General features: G+C 34.9%; 1 protein-coding gene across 1 annotated transcript in view; it reads left to right on the top strand.

The window, feature by feature from the left end:
- Window positions 1-22,706, top strand: part of LOC101892782 (dopamine D2-like receptor) — a 250,824-nt gene that overhangs the window by 201,117 nt on the left and 27,001 nt on the right. Inside the window, exons 6-7 of the mRNA XM_059120935.1 lie at window positions 8,704-8,813; window positions 13,961-14,213. Of these exons, the coding sequence (XP_058976918.1) occupies window positions 8,704-8,813; window positions 13,961-14,213 (363 nt within the window). The remainder of the gene's footprint in view (window positions 1-8,703; window positions 8,814-13,960; window positions 14,214-22,706) is intronic.

Raw genomic sequence — 22,706 nt, 5'->3', positions numbered from 1 at the left:
ACTTGAATTCATTCACTAACTATTTGATAACCCTTTACATTGATAAAATCACGAAAAAAACAAACATCCTGTTATATACTTCTCAAAAAGTATATTACATACTTTCCCTTGATGCGTTTAAATACTAGTATTTCTGCCACAAAAGAGATTGCTTCGACATTTGACATTATTTTCTGAAAGACGTGAAAACAGTAACATCATAAAAAACCAAAAAGCAAAGCATGAAAAGCTGTCACACCACGAAATGGAAAAAAAAACTTAAAATCAAAGAAAAATAAACCAAAAAATGAAGAAACAAGACAAAGACGAAGCCAAAATCATGTGAGAAAAATATCATTAAGATTTTATCTCACATACAAGCGCGTCAGTTTTCCGTTCTTTATTCCAAGCTGCCAGTCCACATTAACATGGCTCAGTGACAGTCGTTGCTGTCACATCCAGTGGTGTTGCAGTTTTCGCTCCTTTTTTGCTGAGAAGCTTATCATGTGTGTGTGTATTTGTGAAATTATGTGAGAAATTTTAAATGTCAAAATTTATTAAATTTTTAATACCAACATACACACACATATTCTCTGAAAACATGTCTTATCTCTGCGGAAAATTGCTTTATAAATATCAACAAACTTTACTTTCATTTAGCAATGACATTTAGCTTATGATAAGCATAGTGGGGAGATATTTTTATGCAAAGATTTATAATTTTTGAGATATCTGGAAATTGTTGAATTGTTTTATATATTAAAATCTAAAACTCATGGTGAGGAGGCAAAATTGTATAAATTTTGAATTATACAGGAAGCATAAATTGATATATAGATTTACTCCTGCTGGAAACTCTCTACGAACGGTCAAAATGTTGAAATATCTAGAATTTTTAATAAGTTGATCTATCAATCTACATCAATTTGCTTCAGAAAACAAGTCGATTTCGATTGTCACCTCCACAAATCAAGGTAAAATTATTGTGAAACAGATTTTTTATTACTAACGAAATCTCCAATTTGTAAAAAAATTGTTAGTTTTACTATATTTGCCAATATTTTATTTGGTGCTAGGCTTTCTTAATAACAAATATTCAAGTCCTTTAGGTAAAGACTCACGAATTTTTAATGGGCGCTCTGGCCAATTGAGCATATAATTTTAAGAATTGTGAATTTTTTTAAGTAATTTCTGGTAACAAAATTGCAAATCTTTAAGCAAACATATCATTGGACTTCCTAACCAGGGTTAGTTTTTGAACATTTCCAAGATAAGCTCTCCGAGGACTTCGTGGCCATTAACCGTAGATTTTACACAAGAAATAAAAAAACAGTCTGTCTGTGGATCGAGGTTTTGAAAAATACATGGCTATAAAGCGAAGATAAAAAAATAAGAAAAATTACTAAAAGGTGGAATTTTCAATGACTTCAATGGTGATAAAATCTTATTTATTTTTAATGTATATTTTTTAGAACTTCCATACCATACTTCCATACTTTTTGAATATTCCTAAGGTATCCTATCCAAGGACTTCCTGTGAAGGATCTTAAATTTCTAATAGAAATACAAGGGCTTCCTATCTATGAATTGTGGATTTATAAAGGACGTCCTTGCCCATAATCCTATTTTTTATTGTAAACCCTCCTAACTAGGAATCGTAGATTATTTAAATATACTCTTCAACTTAAATGTGTAAAGAAAAACTATGAGAAAAAAAAATAAGGGAACTGATGATGATTGGTGGCTCTTTCCGAAACCTAGGTATTCCCTGCCTTACCCCATTGTAAACATTACCATCACTCTCCACTAATAAACAAACGTTGTTTTTATAAAAACAACAATAATGGCACTAAACCTGGCCATTTGGTAACAACAGAAAAACTACAAAGATTTTCGGACCATGGATAGCGATGTTTTTCAAAATAAATATTTTTATAGTCAATTTAAAAGAAATCTAAGACTGGTCTTTAATAGTGGATATCTTAAAGATATATTTTCAAACAATCAAATACCATTTTTATAGAGCTTCTCACCAAAAAACTAGGTTTTTAAGGGGAAAATATTGTCAAATTCCATTCCTAAACAATATATCTCCTGAAAAAAAGATTTTTGCAAAGATTTCATCACGACTGTGGTGGATTATGCAAGAACATTTTAAGGAATTTTTTCTTTTAATAACTTTCTTGCAAATTATTGATTTTTTAGCAGTTTTTCAAAATTTCTTTAATTTTTTTCAAGGAATTTTTAGCTAAAAATCGTGGCATTATAAATTACGTTTTCGAGGACATCCAGACCACAAGTTTTCTAAATAATTGGTCAAGGACATCCTAGAAAAACACAAAAAATAGTGTTCTAAAATACATTTTAAAAGACTCATTGGTAAAAAATGTTGGATTTTTCTAGTACTACCATGCAAAAGCTGTGGATTTCCTACAGTTTTTAAGGACATCCTGGAAAAATTAAAGTAAATTTCCACAATTTTTTTGTTTAATTACCTTTTTACTAAAAAAAATCTCTGATTTTCAAAAATATTTTTTTTGAGGACTTACAAAAAATTTTCGATAAAAAATGCTTCAGGGACTTCCAAACAGACCGGCATGGATTTCTTAAAATATATTTTTCAAAAAGATTCCTGACAAAAATAATTTTTTTTATCTTTTTTCATGGGTTTCCTGTCACAAAATACTATTGTTTAATAGTTGTCAAAGTTTTCATGGAAAACTCATGGACTCCTCGGATTTTTTTCACTTACTGGCAAAAAATAAAGTATATCATAATTAACATGTTCGAGAACTTCCTAGCAAAAACCGTGGGTTTCTAAAATATTTTTCCAAGGACTCTAATCAAAAATCATGAGTATTTTTTTAACATTTTCCTGCCAAAAAATCATGAAACATGTCTTATATTTGCTTAAGAACGATCTGGTCCAAACATCATCTTCTTTAATTTGCAATTAAGACTTTTTTGGGAAAATATGTTTTCATTAATATTTTGTATGTACATCTTGGCACTGAATCGTGCGATACCATGGCTAAAGGTCTATATATCATTTGATGCGTACAAAATGTTTCTCATCGAAATAACGGCTTTAGATCCCAAGTTTCTTAGTCTGTCAAATTCAAATTTTGTGTATCTCAACATACGTCTCTAATACATATTCAATATTAATATGATATAAAAATAATTAATATGATATATGTCGGTCCATTCTTTTAGTAGCTCCCTCAAAAAAGTTCGACATTTTCAAAAATAATAATAATAATAATAATAATAATAATAATAATAATAATAATAATAATAATAATAATAATAATAATAATAATAATAATAATAATAATAATAATAACAATAATAATAATAATAATAATAATAATAATAATAATAATAATAATAATAATAATAATAATAATAATAATAATAATAATAATAATAATAATAATAATAATAATAATAATAATAATAATAATAATAATAATAATAATAAGAGTTAAGTATAAGAGTTAAGTCAGAAGTGGATAATATTTTTCTACACCTTAGGTGTCTCTGTTCCATTTTGAATAAATATAACATAAGTGGAAATAAAACTTAATAGACTGATAGTTAGTTTAAGCTGTAAAGATTTTAGGAAACACATTCGATTAAAATTGTCAAATATATCTTCATAAAGAAGGTTTTTTCGTAAACATACCTTGTCATAGGTTAGTGCATATATCTGTTGTCGGAAGATACTTTTTAACCTCATTTTAAAAACTCGAAAACTTTCTGACAATTTTTTTTCTAAGTTTGTTCAACTATTTTCAGCCCAAAAATCGCAAATTCTTTAATAAAATCTTCACAATTATCCCACATTTAATAGAATATTTTGTTAAGTACTTCATTGCCAGACATAGCTCATCTTAAAAAATTAATTGCCTTTTGTTCTTTGTAACTGATTCAAACATTTATATTCATAGTCGAGGTTAAAGAGATATGACAAACTGACTGCTTATTATTTGATTGATGTCATCATTGAGCATAGTCTAACATTTTAACTGACGAATTTGATGTCGACTATACAAAATCAAAATTCAAATAAGGGAATGACGTTTCCTCGTGTAGCTTAAGACCTTTCTTCTGGTGCCGTGAACGTTTAACTTATTCTCGGCCATAAATAGAGAGAAATCATAAAATATTGAAAAACTCCAATGGGATAAAAATTATTGGAAACTGCTTATAAATGCTTATATTATGTTATATACTTAATACTTATTAATGGGTTCCAAAACACTCCAATATTGTGGAGAATGAAATGTTTGAGGACCCCTCATTTTCATCATTTTGTGCGGCTTGTTGATGGCCGGTTTATAAAGTTAGATCTTGCTGCAGATCTTCAAAAGCAATCAGTTTAATCCCTTCATTTCCTCTTTATTCATAAAATTAATGACTGGACTTTACAAATTTTAAACCCTCTCCATTATAAATATTAACAATAATGCGTTAATTTTTTATTGTTTGTATTACGTTATTTTTAACAATTGCATTAATTATAATATTGTTTTTGGGTCCCTTTATGTACTACGAGGTTTTGATGCGTATGATCACTGTATTTGTTTACCTTTATTTATCATACGCCACCATGTACCCCACTACGCATTCAATATATAAAATTCATTCCCATATTTTTCAGTAAATCCTTTTTAGCGTTATTTCATTAACATATGACAAAACAAACACTCCAGTTTGTTCCACATTCAGTTTTCATAATTACATTTACCCCTTTTTATTCGCGAGGTTTGGTTAAAAAACCAACCAACCAACCAGATTTTAAGCTTTAAAATGGCTGTGGTTGGTCTCTCCACAAAGAAAATCAATTTTAAACCATTCTTTTATTTCCCATGAAAAATACATAAATATATCGAATGCTGATTATTGGTTAAAATCCCTTCAGGCAATTATTATTGTAAATATATATGTGTATGCGTGAAAGAGGATATTTATGAGCGGGAAAGTGTAGTTTTTTTCTAATTTGAGTTTCTCAGTAAGAGTAATTCCACTTTAAAGTGGTGTTGATATGTTCTGCAAAAATTTAATTAAAGTGAATGTTTGTTATGGCAAATATGACCCAAAGAGAGTTTCATATTTCATACAAAATATATGTAAAATTATTTAGATTTCTATGTGAAAATTTAATATATTTTAAATCGTAAACATATCAAAAAGTAGATTATGGTCTGCTGATATATCTGATAGTTTTTGGTTTTTTTTGCTGATAACGAAGATACATTCATCAAGTTAAAAAGTATCAGTTGGTTTTATTATAATTATTCAAACTGCTGACTCTATACGGGGGTGGTCCGCAGGTGGGTCAATATTATTCATTTCACATCAAACCTAACGTGCAAGATTTGGAATATATTGAGTAATTCCTTCACTTTATATGAGGTATGTGATAATTTTTTTTGTAAATACTGAAACCAGATAAAGCGGAAAGAATATATTCCATTTTGATATCCCATCTAATACAGATAAAACCAGTAAGGAAAGGCTACACCACTTTGGGTATTTAGTAGAGCTCACTTAACAAAAAAGTTTATATTAGGAATTTATGTGAAGTAGATCATACCAACTATGAACCAAATAATATTGCTGTATAGTGAACGATACGACTTCGATAAGGATTATATTTAAAACTATTTATTGGAGAAATAGATATGCCGAATAGATATCCACCAAGGGAAAAATTAGGTTGAATATGAAGAAATTTATTCAATTTGGACTGGTATTATATATACTGTGAGCAATAGCCTTAAAAGCGGACGAAGATTCATATCGAAGCTATATAAAAAGCTGAACCGATCTCCTTTAAATTTGGCAAAGGTATTTTCGAGAAGTATCTGATGCCCGGTACCAAATATTATTCTTGTGGAGTCTCTATTACGCATGTGAGACACTTAATGTCATAAATCGGACGTTATATGTGGGAGCTATAGCTATATCTGAACTGATTTGATACTGAACACAAACTAGACTGAATTCGGTCGGATGTGTCAAAATTCAAGTCATTTGGACTGATATTAGCCATTTGGTGCATTACTAATCCGAAATCCTTGGCCCAAACTAATACAGGGTGAGATGAAAAAACTGCAACTAACTTCAGATTTCTGTCATTTCTAAGCCACTCGTCCGATAGCTGTTAATATTATTCCAGTAAAAGCTGATTATATTGTTTACAAACCTATAAAAGCATTTTGGGGAGAAATTCCAGGAAAAAAGTTATTCGTGATCGAACTCAAGCGTCATAGTGTGATTTCTTTATGTTTAGCTGAAAAGCCAGAAATGGCTATCGTTAGAGCACTTCAGCATTTAAATGTGAATAAATATTTTGTGTCTCGTTACCGTGATACTGGTAGCAGGCCCGACGTGAAGGAAGTGGACGGAGGAAAACAGCACCTTCAGCAGAAATGATTCGAAAAGTAAAGAAGAGACTTGATCGAAGCCCGTGTCGTAGTGGCTCGTGAGCGGAACATATCGCAATATTCCATTCGGCAAATATTGTAAACTGAGCTCGGGGCAAAGCCATTGAAATTCCAAAAAGCTGCAAAAACTTCTACCGCAACAGAAAGAAAATAGACTCAAAAGAGCTAAAGAGTTGCTTGGTTTGGCCGAAAGTGGTAAAGTGCTGAATTTGGTTTTCTCTGATGAGAAAACATTCGTTGTCCAGCAGTTTGTAAACAAAAAAAAAAAAAATGATCGTGTTTACTTGCCAAAGAGGTCAGCTGAAAATGTGCACTTTCGGTTGGCCATGAGAAATCAAGCGCCGGCGATAGTGTGGGCCGCCATAACAGCCGATGGTCGCTCTCCGCTCGTATTACTCTACCGTGGCGTCAGAAAAAATGCCGAATATTATCTCCAAAATATTATGGAGGGTGCATTAAAGCCTTGAGCAACCAAGCATTTTGGCCGCAGACCTTGGACATTCCAAGAGGACTCAGCCCCATCCCACTCAGCACGCGCCACCCAAGAATGGTTACAAAATGGGGTTCCTCGATTCATTTCAAGTGCACCGCCAAAATCTCTGGATACCAATCCGTTGGACTATTGTGCCTGGAGTGTTTTGGAAAGCAAGGTTGGTACTAAAAAATACTAAAGTGTCGATCACCTCAAGCAAGCGCTACCGCAGAGCAACATTCGGGCAGCGTGTGACGGTTTCATTGGCCGTTCGAAGGCCATAATTCGTGCCAAAGGTGACTAATTCGAACAAATCTAAACTTATTCTAAAATTTGGTGCTATTTCCGAAATTTTTTACTTCCATTCAATAAAATTAAAAAAAGGTAACAATTATGGCGTTTGAGTTTGTTGCAGTTTTTTATCTCACCCTGTATTGTTTGGAAAATTTCATTTCAATCGAATAAAAATGCGACATGCATTTTGTTCAGAAAAATACATAGACAGACGGACAGACCGACTGAGTTGCATAAATCGACTCAGGAAGCGATTCTGTGAAGATCCGCAAAAGTAACTATGAGTCTATCTCGCTTTCTCATCCATTTTACGAACAAGTGCACAAAGACATAACACCCTTACCACTAAGTGGTGTAGGGTATAAGTATTTGTATGGGCAAAATTACAAAAAATCGAACATTTATTTCGAATTTTATGCGAAATCATAAAATCCATATTCAACACAGGTTTCTTGTTGAGGGAAATATTTAGAATTATTTCGCAATTGAAGATTGTGATCTTTGTGGGTGAGGTACCAGAAGGAGTGGACCCCATCCCATCGTCATAGCAGATCATGTCTTAGCAGAAATAATGGGTTGTATGAAATATGAAGAGCATTTTTTGATCGTTTTGGTTATTCAAAATATTGACACTTTATGGTTGAAAGACTGGTCCGAAATCTAACATCTTTATAACAAATCTTGAGGACAATTGAAGTTTTATTTTATATTTTATAAGATTAATATTTTTTTTTCCAAACTTTGACTCTTTGTTGGGGAGATACTCGATTGAATACCTACATTTTTTAAAGAGTCTTGGAACTGGGTTCTCAAGAGTAGACCTGTATTTAACAAGTTTTGCAGATATTTCCATTGGATTGGAAGTTGTAGCTGAGAAATTCCAAACATTGCAAATTTAGGAAGTAAAGGGAAGCAGTGAATAAACCCAGGCATGGTCAAATTTATTAACTCTTATTGATGCCAAATATCACAATTTGCAATTTCTGAAATTTGCAAAAAATATACTATTTTTAAAACTAAAATCCTCCTAAGAAATACCATGCTAATAGTCACACATGTATACGTTACCATCACAATATACACTCATATCTACAATAGCATGTTTGTATGCAAACAACATACAATGCCATATTTTATTGTTCTCTCCATTCGTATAACATCATAATAGTTCCAAGAATTTCTTATTGGCATCGGTTGCTGCCACCAATCAACGATGAAAATGAAATTGTCATGAAATGAGCAATATGTGTATACAAACACATCCTCACATAACACATTCATACGTATGTATGTACGTGTCATCAATGAATCCATGCTACTGCATGTGATGTGTTCAATATTAATACATTTCTTTTATGCTGTGTTTGTAAAACTTTGTATGGATGCGGATGTGTGGGGTGTGTGAGGGAGGATGTGTGTTTGTTTAAATAATTGTTTAAATTCATTATTGTTTTATCATCTCTCTGTCTCCCACTGTCTCATTGTTTGTTGTTCTCTTTGCAGGTAAACGTTACATGGGGCTTACCATATTTTGCGTGTGATTTTTATATAGCCATGGATGTGATATGTTCCACTTCATCGATTTTTAATTTAGTTGCAATATCAGTAGACAGGTAAAGTATGAAATTAAATGTTGTTCGTGTGGTTGAATAATGCGATATTGTCATATGAGGATGGATCGAACTTAATAAGAACTAAAAAAACATATTATTAAAATATATATATTCTCTTATAATCGCAGCCTGAAAGAGAATTTTGCAATAAACCTTAAGATTGGAAATTAATTGAAAAAAAAAAAAATCAAATGAAGACACAATTATTTTCGGATTATCCTCAATTGAATATACGATTTTACGTTGCATTACTGTACTCATTAATCAATATAATTGTATTATTATTAATTCAGAACACTCTTATGTACAATATCAACCATTCAACCACTGTAAAAACCAACCAGCCGATATTCTCATAAATTATTATTTACTTCTATTCATGTAATGAAAAACAGGATTTTTTACGCAAAAGTGTAGCACAAAATAATCAATATTTTATGATTTGTAAATGTAGATAAAAAGTACCATGTTGCCTTTATTTTTAACGGCGGTTATGTGATAATATTTAGATTTTACTTATTCAAGGGGTTCTACCTATAAGGTAGTTAGTCATTAATTTTTATACCCTACAACACTTTGTGTTGGGGGTATTATAATTTTGATTAGTTAAAAAATTATGTAACACCTCGAAACATTGATTTCCCACATAGGAAAGTATATATGGATCGACTCGCCGAGCTGAGTCAATCTAGCTATGTATGTCCGTCCGTCCGTCTGTCCACGTTCATTTGTAATCACGTTACAGGTCGCAATTATAGCCCGATCATCACGAAATTGAAAATGGAGGTGGGGATAGGGTCAGAATAGAGCCCTATTGTTTTTGGAGATGATCGCATAATATTTAGGGGTTGAAATGGACCAAATATTGAAAAATTTAATGATTTTGCAGTTGTTCTACAGGTCGCAATTATAGACCAATCGACGCGGGAGTTAGCATGGGGCTAAACCTTAGGGCTGGGCAGAAGCCTTGCAATTTTTATTGTCATCGGCCAATATTTAGTGGGTGAAATAGAACATAACATTTGTGTTAAATAAAAGTCAAATTTTCTATTAAACCGCGAATATTTTCAATCCCGTCGTAATCACAAATAGACGAACATGTCAATTCTGACCGTTACGTAGATGCCTATTAACTTTCGCTTATATATAGCGAAATATATGAAATTTGTATATACAAAGGAAGGGGATGCTAGCTAGTATTATGCCTCAAGAATGGCTGGACCGATTTTAACAAATGTTGTCAATTCAGAATGCGCTCTTGGCATAAAAGTATATAAAAGTAAAAAAAATCGCATTGAAAAATGTCAATACTGATGTTTATACAGATTTTGTAGTATTTTGTGACAGTTTTTATTTTTTTCATATTTTTATCGCATGCGATTTTTTCAATTAGATTTATAATATTGAAGTGTACATACAGGTTAGGGTTATTATATACACATTAAAATTATCATCCGATCCTCATGAAAATTTTCATAGGGGTAGGGTTAGGCTCAGAAGGGCTAGGCCTATTGTTTTCATAGATGTCCGCAATATATTTAGGGGTTAAAATGGACCAAAAACTAAAAGTGTCCCTGATTTTGCAGTTATTATAAGGGTCACAAATAAAAACCACAGGATACGAAATCTCGCATAAAGTTAGAGTTTAGGATAGAATGGTTCATCATTATTGGAAAAAAAAAATACCAACATTACATACAGACGATATCTTGGCTTTTTATACTGATTTCGTTAAAGAATGTAGCCAAATATCGTCGACATGAGATGAGTTTAACTTTGGAGATACAGGGTCTCTTGATTTTGGAGATGAATCCAAAATATTTAGAATCAAAAACAGAAAAAAATTCCTGATTACACAATTAAAGCCAATCGACACGCCTGAGAAGAGAGTTAAGAACAGGGAAAAATTCTAGCATTTTGGATGACCATTGACAATGGCCACAACAAGTAACAGTACGACGGAGTGCGTAGATATTGGGCAAATGTCCCTGGTCAAAATGCTAAGGGTAATATCTAAGCAGTGCTTTGTGACATAATTTCACAAGCAAAATCTTCCAAAATGGATATGGGAATAAGGGGTTTTCTAACACATTATAGTGTTGTAGGGTATCACATGGTCGGCCCCGCACGACTATAGCCTTTGCTTAATTGTTTTTACTCCAAGAAGACCAGGAGGCATCCTCTGTTTATTCGACAAAAATAAATACCTTTCATCGATTACTCCACAAATCCTTTCGAAAAGAAGCTCATGCAGGTCGGCGTTTTGGTATAGCCCCTATATAATGATACCCCCTATTTTCGGTATTTTGCTGATCTAAGCGATATTATTCACCGGAATTGTTTCAAATTTGGCATTTAAAGTTCGCAATGAATACTACAGCCTAAGTCAAAAAATTGTCTGTGCTGGTTCACGTCTTCGTATAGGCCCCATATATCAGTACCCCCGATATTCGGTATTTTGATAATTTTAGCGACATTATTCGCCTGAATTGTTTCAAATTTGGTATTTGAAGTTCGTAATAGATACTACAGCCTATGATAGAAAATTGTCTGCGCAGATCCACGATTTCGTATAGCCCCCATATAATGATGCCTCCCTAAATTCTGTATTTTGACGATTTTATCACCGAATTTTTTTCAAGTCTCTCATTTGAATATTGTAATGGCTTATGACAAAGGTTGGCTATGCGGGTCCACGTCGTCGTATATACCCTAATATAACGGCTATTATTTTTTTCAGAATTGCCAAATTAGTTCCAAGTAGGGTATTCAAAGTTAGCCCCGGCCGAACTTACACATTTTTTAATGTTTCATAGAAAAGAGGCCTTAAAATTATAGTAGAAATGGTATTCAAATAAAAAACTCAATAAACTCTTCATATGTACCAGACGGATTTATCATACAAGCCAGTCTATTTTTCGTGGAGAACACAAGGAATTTTCATATGAAACTTAAGGGTTTACCCAAACAAGGCCAGCTGGAGAAATGTTATTCTCATGGGTAACCACTTAGTTTACAAATTATGTCCCGGAGGATCTATCATAGGGGAAGAGAGGGTATCACCATGAAAGACTGGGTGCCTTATCATAGAAATACAGAATCTGTTTTCGTTAAAAAATTCACGTATATAACTAAAAGGCCTCCCCTAAAACACGAGGAGATCTTTTCATGCAAGACCAGACAACTTTTTATCTGAAGACTAAGGCGGCATTCCGATTACAAGACCAGATTCCTCTTTCCTGGTAGGAGTCAAGACGATTTTCTATAGAAAGAAATGCAGAATGTCTTCCAAATATTAAAGGCCAGAAAATCTTTTACTCAAACAAGACCTAAGGGAAAATGATGCAGTAACTCCACGACCTCTTTCAATACAGAGCGAGAAAAAAACTACAACAAAGTAAAACGTCATAATTTTTACATTTTTTAAATGTTATCGAAAGAAAGCAAAACATGTCGGAAATAGCATCAAATTTTAGAACAAGTTTATATTTGTTCGAATTGGTCACCTTTGCTATGAATTATGGCCTTCAAACGGCCATTGAAACCGTCACACGCTGCTAGAATGTTGCTCTGCGGTATTTTGACCCCTTCCCGGCGAAGCGTTCGCTTGAGGTGATCGACATTTTGGTATTTTTTAGTGCCAACCTTGCTTTCCACAATAGTCCAACGGATTGGTATCCGCTGATTTTTGTGGTCATTTTGCGCTGGAAATGAAGCGAGGAGCCTCATTTTGTGACCATACTTGGGTGGTGCCTGCTGAGTATGATGGTGCTGAGTCCTGTTGGAATGTCCAAGGTCTGCAGCCGAAATACTTGCGTGCCCAAGACTTTAATATTTTTTCACAAGGCTTTAATATTTCGAGAATAATATTCGGCATTTATTTTGATGCCACGGTCGATTAATACGAGCGGAGAGCGAACTTCGTCTGTTAAGGCGGCCCACACCATCACCATGGCCGGCGTTTGAGTTCTGGTGGAAAACCGAAGGTGCACATTTTCAGCTGACCTCTTCGGCAAGTAAACACGATCATTTTGTTTCTTTACAAACTGCTGGACAACGAATGTTTTCTCATCGGAGAAAACCAAATAAGGCAGTTCACCACTTTCGGCCAAGCGAGGCAACTCTTTAGCTCTTTAGAGTCTATTTTCTTTTTGTTGCGGTGAAAGTTCTTGCACTTTTTGGAATTTCAATAGCTTTACCCCGAGCTCATTTTTCAATATTTTCCGAATGGAATATTGCGATATGTTCAGCTCACGAGCCATTTTTCGGTCTCTGCGACGCGGGTTTCGATCAAGTCGCTTTTTTACTTTTCGAACCATTTCTGCTGAAATTGCTGTTTTTTTTTTCCGATCACTTTCTTGACGTCGGGCTACGCTACCAGTATCACCGTAACGAGCGATGGTACAAGACACAAAAGATTTATTCACATTTAAATACTGGAGTCCTCTAGCGATAGCCACTTGTTGCTTTCCAGCCGAATATAAAGAAATAACACTATTGAATTCCATCACGAGAAATTTTTTTTCTGGAAAATTCTCACCAAAATGCTTCAGTACGCTTATAAACAATATAATGAGCTGTCACTGGAAAAATTTTAACAGCTGTCGGACGAGTGGCTTAAAAATGACAGCAGTCTGAATTTGGTTGCAGTTTTTTCATCTCACCCTGTATGTATATAGGAGAAAATCTTAAGGTCCGACTTGATATTGTTTTTTGCTCCAGTTTTGTAACCTGTAAATAAAAATTTGCTACATATTTGAATAGGTTCTAAAAACCGGTTATATGTCGTTTTTTTACCCGAACTTTCGGTCCAATAACCAGATAATCGATTATCACCAGTAAAATTTACATTTTTGTAATCAGAAGACCAAGATCTATCTACAGAAAAAAAATCAGATCGATCCGAGTGTTATAGCTTAAATAGGATTGTTCCTTGATTCGGTCTCACTTTGTTCATGTAGACGTTATTTTGGGATTATTTCTTTTATTTGTATATTCTGCTTTTTTGGCAGAGGAACTCGTATATTGTATGATACCACATCATCAATTTTATCCGACCATATAATTTTCCACCTTAATTGTTTTATAAATCTTAATTCTGATTTTTTCCAATTAATTTCCCCTTTTCAATTTTTTTCTCTCCACAGATATATCGCTGTGACACAACCAATAAAATATGCCAAGCATCGGAACAGTCGACGTGTCTGCTTAACCATTGTCATGGTATGGGCGATATCAGCAGCCATTGGTTCTCCCATAGTCTTAGGTCTCAACAATACACCGGATCGTGATCCCAGTCTCTGTATGTTCTACAATACGGATTTTATAGTTTACTCATCGCTAAGCTCATTCTATATACCCTGCATAATAATGGTGTTTTTGTACTGGAACATATTCATGGTGAGTAGATAAAAGTTGTTGTTTTTTTTAAAAGAGACACAGAGAGTGAGTAGAGAAAAACAATGTGAACCCCCCATACTCTCCCCGCTGTGAATACCACAAAACTACCATTGACTAGGTCATTAAAGTCTTACAATATGTTTATGTGTGTGTGTGTGTTGGGGACAATTTCACAGAGAGGAGAGTACAAGGTGGGAGAGTTAGTTAGTTAAGTATGTAAGTTATGGCATGTAACTCTATGGCACTGATGTCGGTGTTGTTGTTATTGTATCAACTGCCATTGATGGTGCAGTCAGTCCTTTTTGTTCTCTGCGAATATTTGCCAGAGAATGTGATGCCATTGCATAGGGGGGTGTAATGCAATGAAGTTTGTTGTAAATTAGCTAAATTGTTGGCATTTACATTGTTTCGTTCGTTCCTCCTTTCGTTCATTCGTTTCGCTCTATTATTGAATATCGTAAATATTGATAAAATTGTTGTTTTTTTTTCTTTCGCTCTCTCTCCAAAGTCATTTAAACAGTTGACTGCTCTGGCGGGCAATGATTGAGTTTTCTAATCGAATGTCTGTCTACGTGCCTGGCTTCATCACAGTCGATTGCTTATGCTAATGTCGTGATCATATTTTCTAATATATATCCCCAAGTTTTTAATCTGTATAATGAACCCATTTAAAATGTGTGTTCAACGAACGCTAATAGACGATAAAGATTAATCATTGAAATAGAAAACAATTTGTAAACTTTTCGAAAAAAGTTCGTGTGTTTGTGTGTCTGTAAAAGTCAAATGCAACACGTTCGGGAACGAAAGTAGATAATATGATAATGTGGAATGTTTAGACAAAAATGTGGTTGTAAATTAAGCATATTGCAGACGATGCGTGTGTGTGTGCGGATGGTTGGCATAAATTGAATAAAGTTTGATATGTTACAAGCTAATTAAGAATATTATAAATTAAAATTTACTAAAGCCCTAAGGATATTTATCGTGCAGAATATTGCAATTATAAACCAAATGTCTACTTTGTGCTGGTATAGAATAAAATTCAATGAAAAAATTGAAAATTGAAAAAATTAGTAGACTATGAAAGTATAGCTAAAAATAGAAAGCAAGAGTAAAGCTGTTTTGAAAGTTAGCAATGCAAATAACCTCGACATAGGGAATAATTTCTCCCCTCTTCCACATTTGTTATATTTATATAATATAACTGACTAGAACATGCCCGCAACATCGTATGCTGAAAGAGGAATTTATTTATGTTAAATGAATTTATTTCCAAAATTTCGTCAGGATCGCACGATAATTGCTACCTGTACACATAGTGTTGTAGGATGTAGAAATATTTTAGAAAATGTATATTTTAAAAATGGCATTATTTATTGGCGTATTTTTACTCGATTTTCTTAGATTTTATCCTTTTCTGGCAAGAGACCATTCCGAATTTATGAGAATTGTGTAAATCAGCCCAGCGGTTCTGTATAACTAAGATATATTTCGTTTACATATATACTAGGTAAGATGAACCAACCAACTTCAGACTGCTGCCATTTCTAAGCCACTCGTCCGACACGTGTTAGAATTATTCCAGCCACAGCTCAATATATTGATTACAAGCGTACAAAAACATTTTGGTGAGAATTTTCCAAAAAAAGATTATTCGTGATGGAATTCAAGCGTGATAGTTCGATTTCTTTATATTTGGCTGGAAAAACACCAACCAGAAATGGTTATCGTTAGAGCACTCCAGCAAGGAAGTGGACGAACAGCAACATCAGCAGAAATGGTTCGAAAAGTAATGAAGCGATTTGATCGAAACTCGCGACGCAGTGGCCGAAAAATGGCTCGTGAGCTGAACATATTGCAATATTCCATTCGCCAAATATTGAAAAATGAGCTCGGGGTAAAGCCATTGAAATTCAAAAAAAAAAAAAAAAAAAAAAATGCAAGCACTTACACCGCAACAGAAAGAAAATAGCCTCAAAAGGGCTAAAGAGTTGCTTCGCTTGGCCGAAAGTGGTGAACTGCCGAATTTGGTTTTCTCCGATGAGAAAACATTCGTTGTCCAGCAGTTTGTAAACAAATAAAATTATCGATTTGCCAAAGAGGTAAATTGAAAATATGCATCCGCGGTTGGCCACAAGAACTCAAGTGCCGACCATGGTGATGGTGGGGGCTGCCATAACAGCCGATGGTCGCTCTCCGTTCCTATTATTCGACCGTGGCATCAGAATAAATGCCGAATATTATAGCGAAGATATTCTGGAGGGTGTATTAAAACCTTGAGCACGCAAACATTTTGTTCGCAGACCTTGGACATTCCAACCGGACTCAGCACCATCGCACTCAGCACGCGCCACCCAAGAATAGTTACAAAATGAAGTTCCTTGCTTCATTTCCAGCGCACATTAGCCAACAAAATCTCCGGCTACCAATCCGTTGGACTATTGTGTCTGGAGTATTTTGGAAAGCAAGGTTGGCACTAAAAAATACCAAAGTTTGGATCACCTTAAGCAAGCGCTTCACCGGGAATGGGCTAAAATACCGCAAGCAACATTCGGGCAGCTTGTGATGGTTTCATTGGCCGTTTCATGGCCACAATTCGTGCCAAAGGTGACCGATTCGAACAAATCTAAACTTATTCTACAATTTGATGTTATTTCCGACATTTGATGCTATTTGGCCATTGTCCGCTAGAATTGAAGCGAGGAAACTCATTTTGTAATCATTCTTGCATGGCTCGCGCTGATGCCACGGTCGATTAATACGAGCGGAGAGCGACAATCGGCTGTTGTGGCGGTCCACACGCTTGAGTTCTGGTGGCCAACCGAAGGTGCACTTTTCAGCTGATCTCTTTGGAAAGTAAACACGATCATTTTGTTTGTTTACAAACTGCTGGACAACGAATGTTTTCTCATCGGAGAACACCAAATTGGGCAGTTCACCACTTTCGGCCAAGCGAAACAACTCTTAAGCTCCTTTGAGTCTATTTTATTTTTTTCATTTTTCAATATTTTCGAATGGAATATTGCCATATGTTCAGCTCACGAGCCATTTTTCGACCACTGCGACGCGGGTTTCGATCAATTCGCTTCTTTACTTTTCGAACGGTAACGAGCGATGGTACGAGACACAAAAGATTTATTTACATATAAATGCTGGAGTGCACTAACGATAGCCACTTGTGGTTTTCCAGCCAAATATAAAGAAATCACACTATCACGCCTGAATTCCATAACGAATAACTTTTTTTCTGGAAAATTGTCATTAAAATGCTTTTGTACGCTTGTAGACAATATAATGAGCTGTGACTGCAATAATTTTTACAGCTGTCGGACGAGTGGCTTAGAAATGACAGCAGTCTGAAATTGGTTGCAGTTTTTTCATCTCACCCTGTAGATTGCTGTCTCTTCATCAGGATAAACTATTACTTTTAAATAAAATAAACTTTTTATACCCTTCACCATAATATGGAGCGTATATTAAGTTTGTCATTCCGCTTGCAACACTTCGAAATATACATTTTAGACCCCACAAACTATATATATTCTTGATAGGCATAAAATTCTATGTCGATTTAGCGATGTCCGTCCGTCTGTGGAAATTACTCTAGTTTCCGAACGAAATGAAGTAGGTTGATCAAATTTTACTCAAATGTATATTAAATGTCTGCAGGACTTTTGGTATTGAAAACGGATCATGTAGGTCCACGTTGTGGGATAGCCCCTATATAACGGTACCTTCCGATATTCGATATTTTGATGATTTCAGCGACATTATTCACAGGAATTATTTTAAAATTGGTATTTTATGTTCGTAATGGATGCTACAGCATATGACAGAAGATTGTCTGTGCAGGTTCACGTCTTCGTATAGCCTCCATATAACTGTATCTTCCGATATTCGGTATTTTGATAATTTTAGCGACATTATTCACCGGAATTGTTTCAAATTTGGTATTTGAAGTTTGTAATGAATACTACAGTCAAAGACAGGAAATCGCCTGTGCATGTCCACGTCTTCGTATAGGCCCGATAGAACAATACCTCCCTTTATTCGGTATTTTCATAATTTTAGCTACATTATTCACCGATTCTTTTTTAATTTCGCAGTTGAATATTGTAATGGCTTATGACAAAAGTTACCTATGCAGGTCCATGTCGTCGTATAGAATCTAATATAACAGCTATATTCGGTATTTTTAAGATTTTAACAGAATTTTTAACAAATTTTATTATTTTTGAGTATTGCCAAATTCGTTCTAACTAGTTTAAAGTTCGTCATAAATGTCATAAATTTTAAAATTTTAAACCAAATATCTAACAGTGGAATCAAAATAATACCCTTTAATTAACAAACTTCAAAATAATTATATTTTGAAACCAATTGTTAAACTATTTTAATTTTTTTAATACTATTTTAAATCGATATAATTATACAATATTAAATATTCATTTATACTGTATTCATTCGATTTGCATCAAAATCTCATGCGATAAATGGAAATATATTGTCCAACTGTTTAATATGCCGTCATGGCCGCATTGATCTATTGCAAACTCTGTTATTGATGATGGCATATTCGGATAAATACAAATTTGTTGTCGTTGGCTTTTAAATTTCAATTTGAATATCCGACAAGAGTCAACAATTCAATTCATATATTGCCTAACAAGCTAAAGCATTCATTCATTTGTCCAGCCAACCATCCATCCAATCAGGCGTATTCGCACAAATTTATAACACCCATTCCACTGCAGTCGCACGCTGTATGTGTGTGCTTGTGGGTGGTGAGGCATGTCTATTGTATGTTTGTGTTTCTGGATTTTTATTGAAATCTATGTAAAGTTAGCTGAAATGGAAATATAAATGACACATCGATTTGTGTGCCAAAAAATGGGCCACCACTATTTGAAAACACTAAACATTTATTTTAGCTTTGGGTGATCCTCAACACCAACACAACTGCCAAAGTTTCGTTTCCATTGGCCTCGAACACACTCTCATTGTCATTTAGAAATAGCCATAGTAATACAATTGTCACAACCGCAAAAGTCAACATATTTTGAAGAGCTGCCCGGCAGAGTAGCTTCAGTTAATATTGAATAGAAAAACAAAAACGAAAACAGATTTAACCCCATCACCACTAATGCCAGTAGAACACACAAACTCCATTATCTACAAATTATGTTTGCACAACAAGTCTGGTTGCTGCAGCAAAATGTTACCAATGCCAATGCATCGAAATTCGCAATTGATAAAATACGAAGTTTTTTTTTTTTGACCACAACACTAATATGGGAAACACATTTGTTCTGAGAGCCTTAGGGTAGGAAAATAGCACAGTGTTTATATATTTGCTTTAAAAGTATATTAAATCTTTATTTTGGATTTATTTATATTTGGATGGTATTTGGAAAATCTATATTTGAATGGTCTTCTAGACGAAGACCTTAAGAGATTTTTCTAGACGAAGTCCTAGAGGTCTACTTGACGAAGTCCTAGAGGTCTACTAGTCGAAGTCCTAGAGGTCTACTAGACGAAGACCTCGAGGTCTACTAGACGAAGACCTAGAGGTCTTCTAGACGAAGACCTAGAGATCTTCTAGACGAAGACCTAGAGGTCTTCTAGACGAAGACCTAGAGATCTTCTAGACGAAGACCTAGAGATCTTCTAGACGAAGACCTAGAGATCTTCTAGACGAAGACCTAGAGATCTTCTAGACGAAGACCTAGAGGTCTTCTAGACGAAGACCTAGAGGTCTTCTAGACGAAGACCTAGAGGTCTTCTAGACGAAGACCTAGAGGTCTTCTAGACGAAGACCTAGAGATCTTCTAGACGAAGACCTAGAGATCTTCTAGACGAAGACCTAGAGATCTTCTAGACGAAGACCTAGAGATCTTCTAGACGAAGACCTAGAGATCTTCTAGACGAAGTTTCTAAGAGGTTTTCCAGACGAAGACATTGAGGTCTTCTTGACGAAGAACTACAGATCTTCTGCACGAAGACCATGAGATCTGCAGTATGAGATCTTCTATGTGCAGACCTTGTGGTCTTCTATAAGCAGACCTTCTATGAAAAGACCTTGAGACCTTGAGAAGACCGTCTGGCTTCTATGAGGAGACCTTGTGGTCTTCCTTGTGGTCTTCTACAAGAAGACCTTGTGGTCTTCTATTAGAAGAACTTCTGGCCTTGTGGTCTTTTACAAGAAGACCTTGTGATCTTCTACAAGAAAACCTCGTGGTATTCTACAGGAAGACCTTGTGGTTTTCAACAAGCAGACCTTGTGGTCTTCTACAAGACCATCGAGTCTTCTATGAGAAGACCTTCGAGTCTTCTATGAGAAGACCTTCGAGTCTTCTATGAGAAGACCTTCGAGTCTTCTATGAGAAGACCTTCGAGTCTCCTATGAGAAGACCATCTGGTCCTCTTGAAAAGACCCCCTGGTCCTCTATGAAAAGGCCTCCTGGTACTCTAAGAAAACACCTTCTGGTACTCTATGAGAAGACCTTGTGATCTTCTATGAGAAGACCTTGTTGTCTTCTATGATCTTCTGCTCTTCTATAAGAAGACCTGCCGCTCTTTTATGAGAAGACCTGTCGCTCTTCCATGAGAAGACCTGCCGCTCTTCTATGAGAAGACCTGCCGCTCTTCTATGAGAAGATCTTCCGTTCTTCTAGGAGAAGATCTTCCGTTCTTCTATGAGAAGATCTTTCGCTCTTCTATGAGAAAATCTTCCGCTCTTCTATGAGAAGATCTTCCGCTCTTCTATGAGAAGACCGTCCGCTCTTCTATGAGAAGACCTTCCGCTCTTCTATAAGAAGACTTCCGCTCTTCTATAAGAAGACTTCCGCTCTTCTATGAGAAGACCTTCCGTTCTTCTATGAGAAGACCTTCCGTTCTTTTATGAGAAGACCTTTCGCTCTTCTATGAGAAGACCTTTCGCTCTTCTATGAGAAGACCTTCCGCTCTTCTATGAGAATACCTTCCGCTCTTCTATGAGAAGACCTTCCGCTCTTCTGGACGAAGACCTTGAGCTCTTCTAGACGAATACATTCTAGACTAAGATTTTGAGCTGTGCTAGACGAATACCTTGAGCTCTTCTCTGCGAGGAACTTGAGATCTACTTCTTTTCACTGGGACAATCAAAGTGTGTCTTTTCCTTTCGAAAGAAATCTTGTTTTAGGATTCATTAACTTTTTTCTACTGAAATGATGACCGGAATCGACAGCTGCATCGAATGTGAACTTGCATTCAAATGCCAAATTTAGTTGCTCTCCGACAAGGTGTCGACACAACCACATAATTTTCGCAAAAATAGGAAATAAAAGAAATTATTCGTAATTATTGTATACGATTTCAATACTATTTTTTTAAATACCAAAAAGACCTGCAAAATATTGAACGTTGTGAGATACTGTCATTCTGAATATGGTTTTTTCTTTAGAAAATTAAGCACTTTTTTAACCTTTTTAATCAATTTTTTTCCTCTTTAAGAAAAGCAAGATTCCAATCTAAATGCCTTCTCCCCTTGGTATAAAATTAACCTTTGGATATTAAACAATTTCACAAAAATGTTACCTGTCATATTTTAAACAGAAGTTACCACAAAGGCTTTCAAAATTTCTCATACATTTCGAAATGTCATTTTTAACCTAAATAAAAAGCGGAATTCTTCCTGCGGCACGTACATCTCATAAGAGTTCTAAAAAAGCCACAAAAATTGTTGATCAATTTTTGATTGCCGTCACTGTGGAAATCATAACACTATGCCGATTGCAAAGCGAGTTAGAAATTTGATGGTGGGTGGAATGAGGGGGTGAGGGATTGTCATTACAATTGGTTGCATACGAAAATAAACACATATCTATACACATAAATCCACAATCACATCTGAAAGGCATAAACAAAACGTAAACACGGCCACAAAAACCCCAAATGCCAATATTTATTTATTCAACACTAATACAGCGGCATATCTATGCCGTATATGTTCACCCACCCACACTCCATACACTCGCACATTTGAAAGGACACACCGGCACAGAGTCACAGGCACGTAAACCAAAAGCCATAGATTTACTTACAGAAACTCACGTCCCGTATTCTCGGGCACGAACACACCCGCATTTATAAACTTTTCCATAAAGCGTCGTTGCCGTAGCTATTGTTGTTTTTATTGTCGTTCTTGTGGTTGTAATTTTTTTCTCTCTCCCACTCTCTCTATCTCGCGGTCGTTCTTCTCAGTGGTTTTTACAAAATTAATTTTATGCTGAATAAAATATTGGAAATATCTTAAATTGTGATTTCCGTGAAATAGGATTGTTGGCTGGCTGGATGTGGGCTGTTGGTGGCTCTTGTTGTCGTTGTTATTTTTGCAATTTGCATATGACTTGTTCGTGCATGCCAGACGGAGTGGAAAAAGTTAATTTTGATTTCAAAGGTCTTTGGTTTTGGTTGTTCATTCGTTGGTTCGTTTATTATTTTCATTATTTGCGG

Source organism: Musca domestica, unplaced genomic scaffold (genome assembly GCF_030504385.1).
Source record: "Musca domestica strain aabys unplaced genomic scaffold, Musca_domestica.polishedcontigs.V.1.1 18, whole genome shotgun sequence".
Lineage (NCBI taxonomy): Eukaryota > Metazoa > Arthropoda > Insecta > Diptera > Muscidae > Musca > Musca domestica.
Note: the sequence above shows the minus strand (reverse complement) of the source record. Positions and strands in the feature narration are given on the sequence as shown.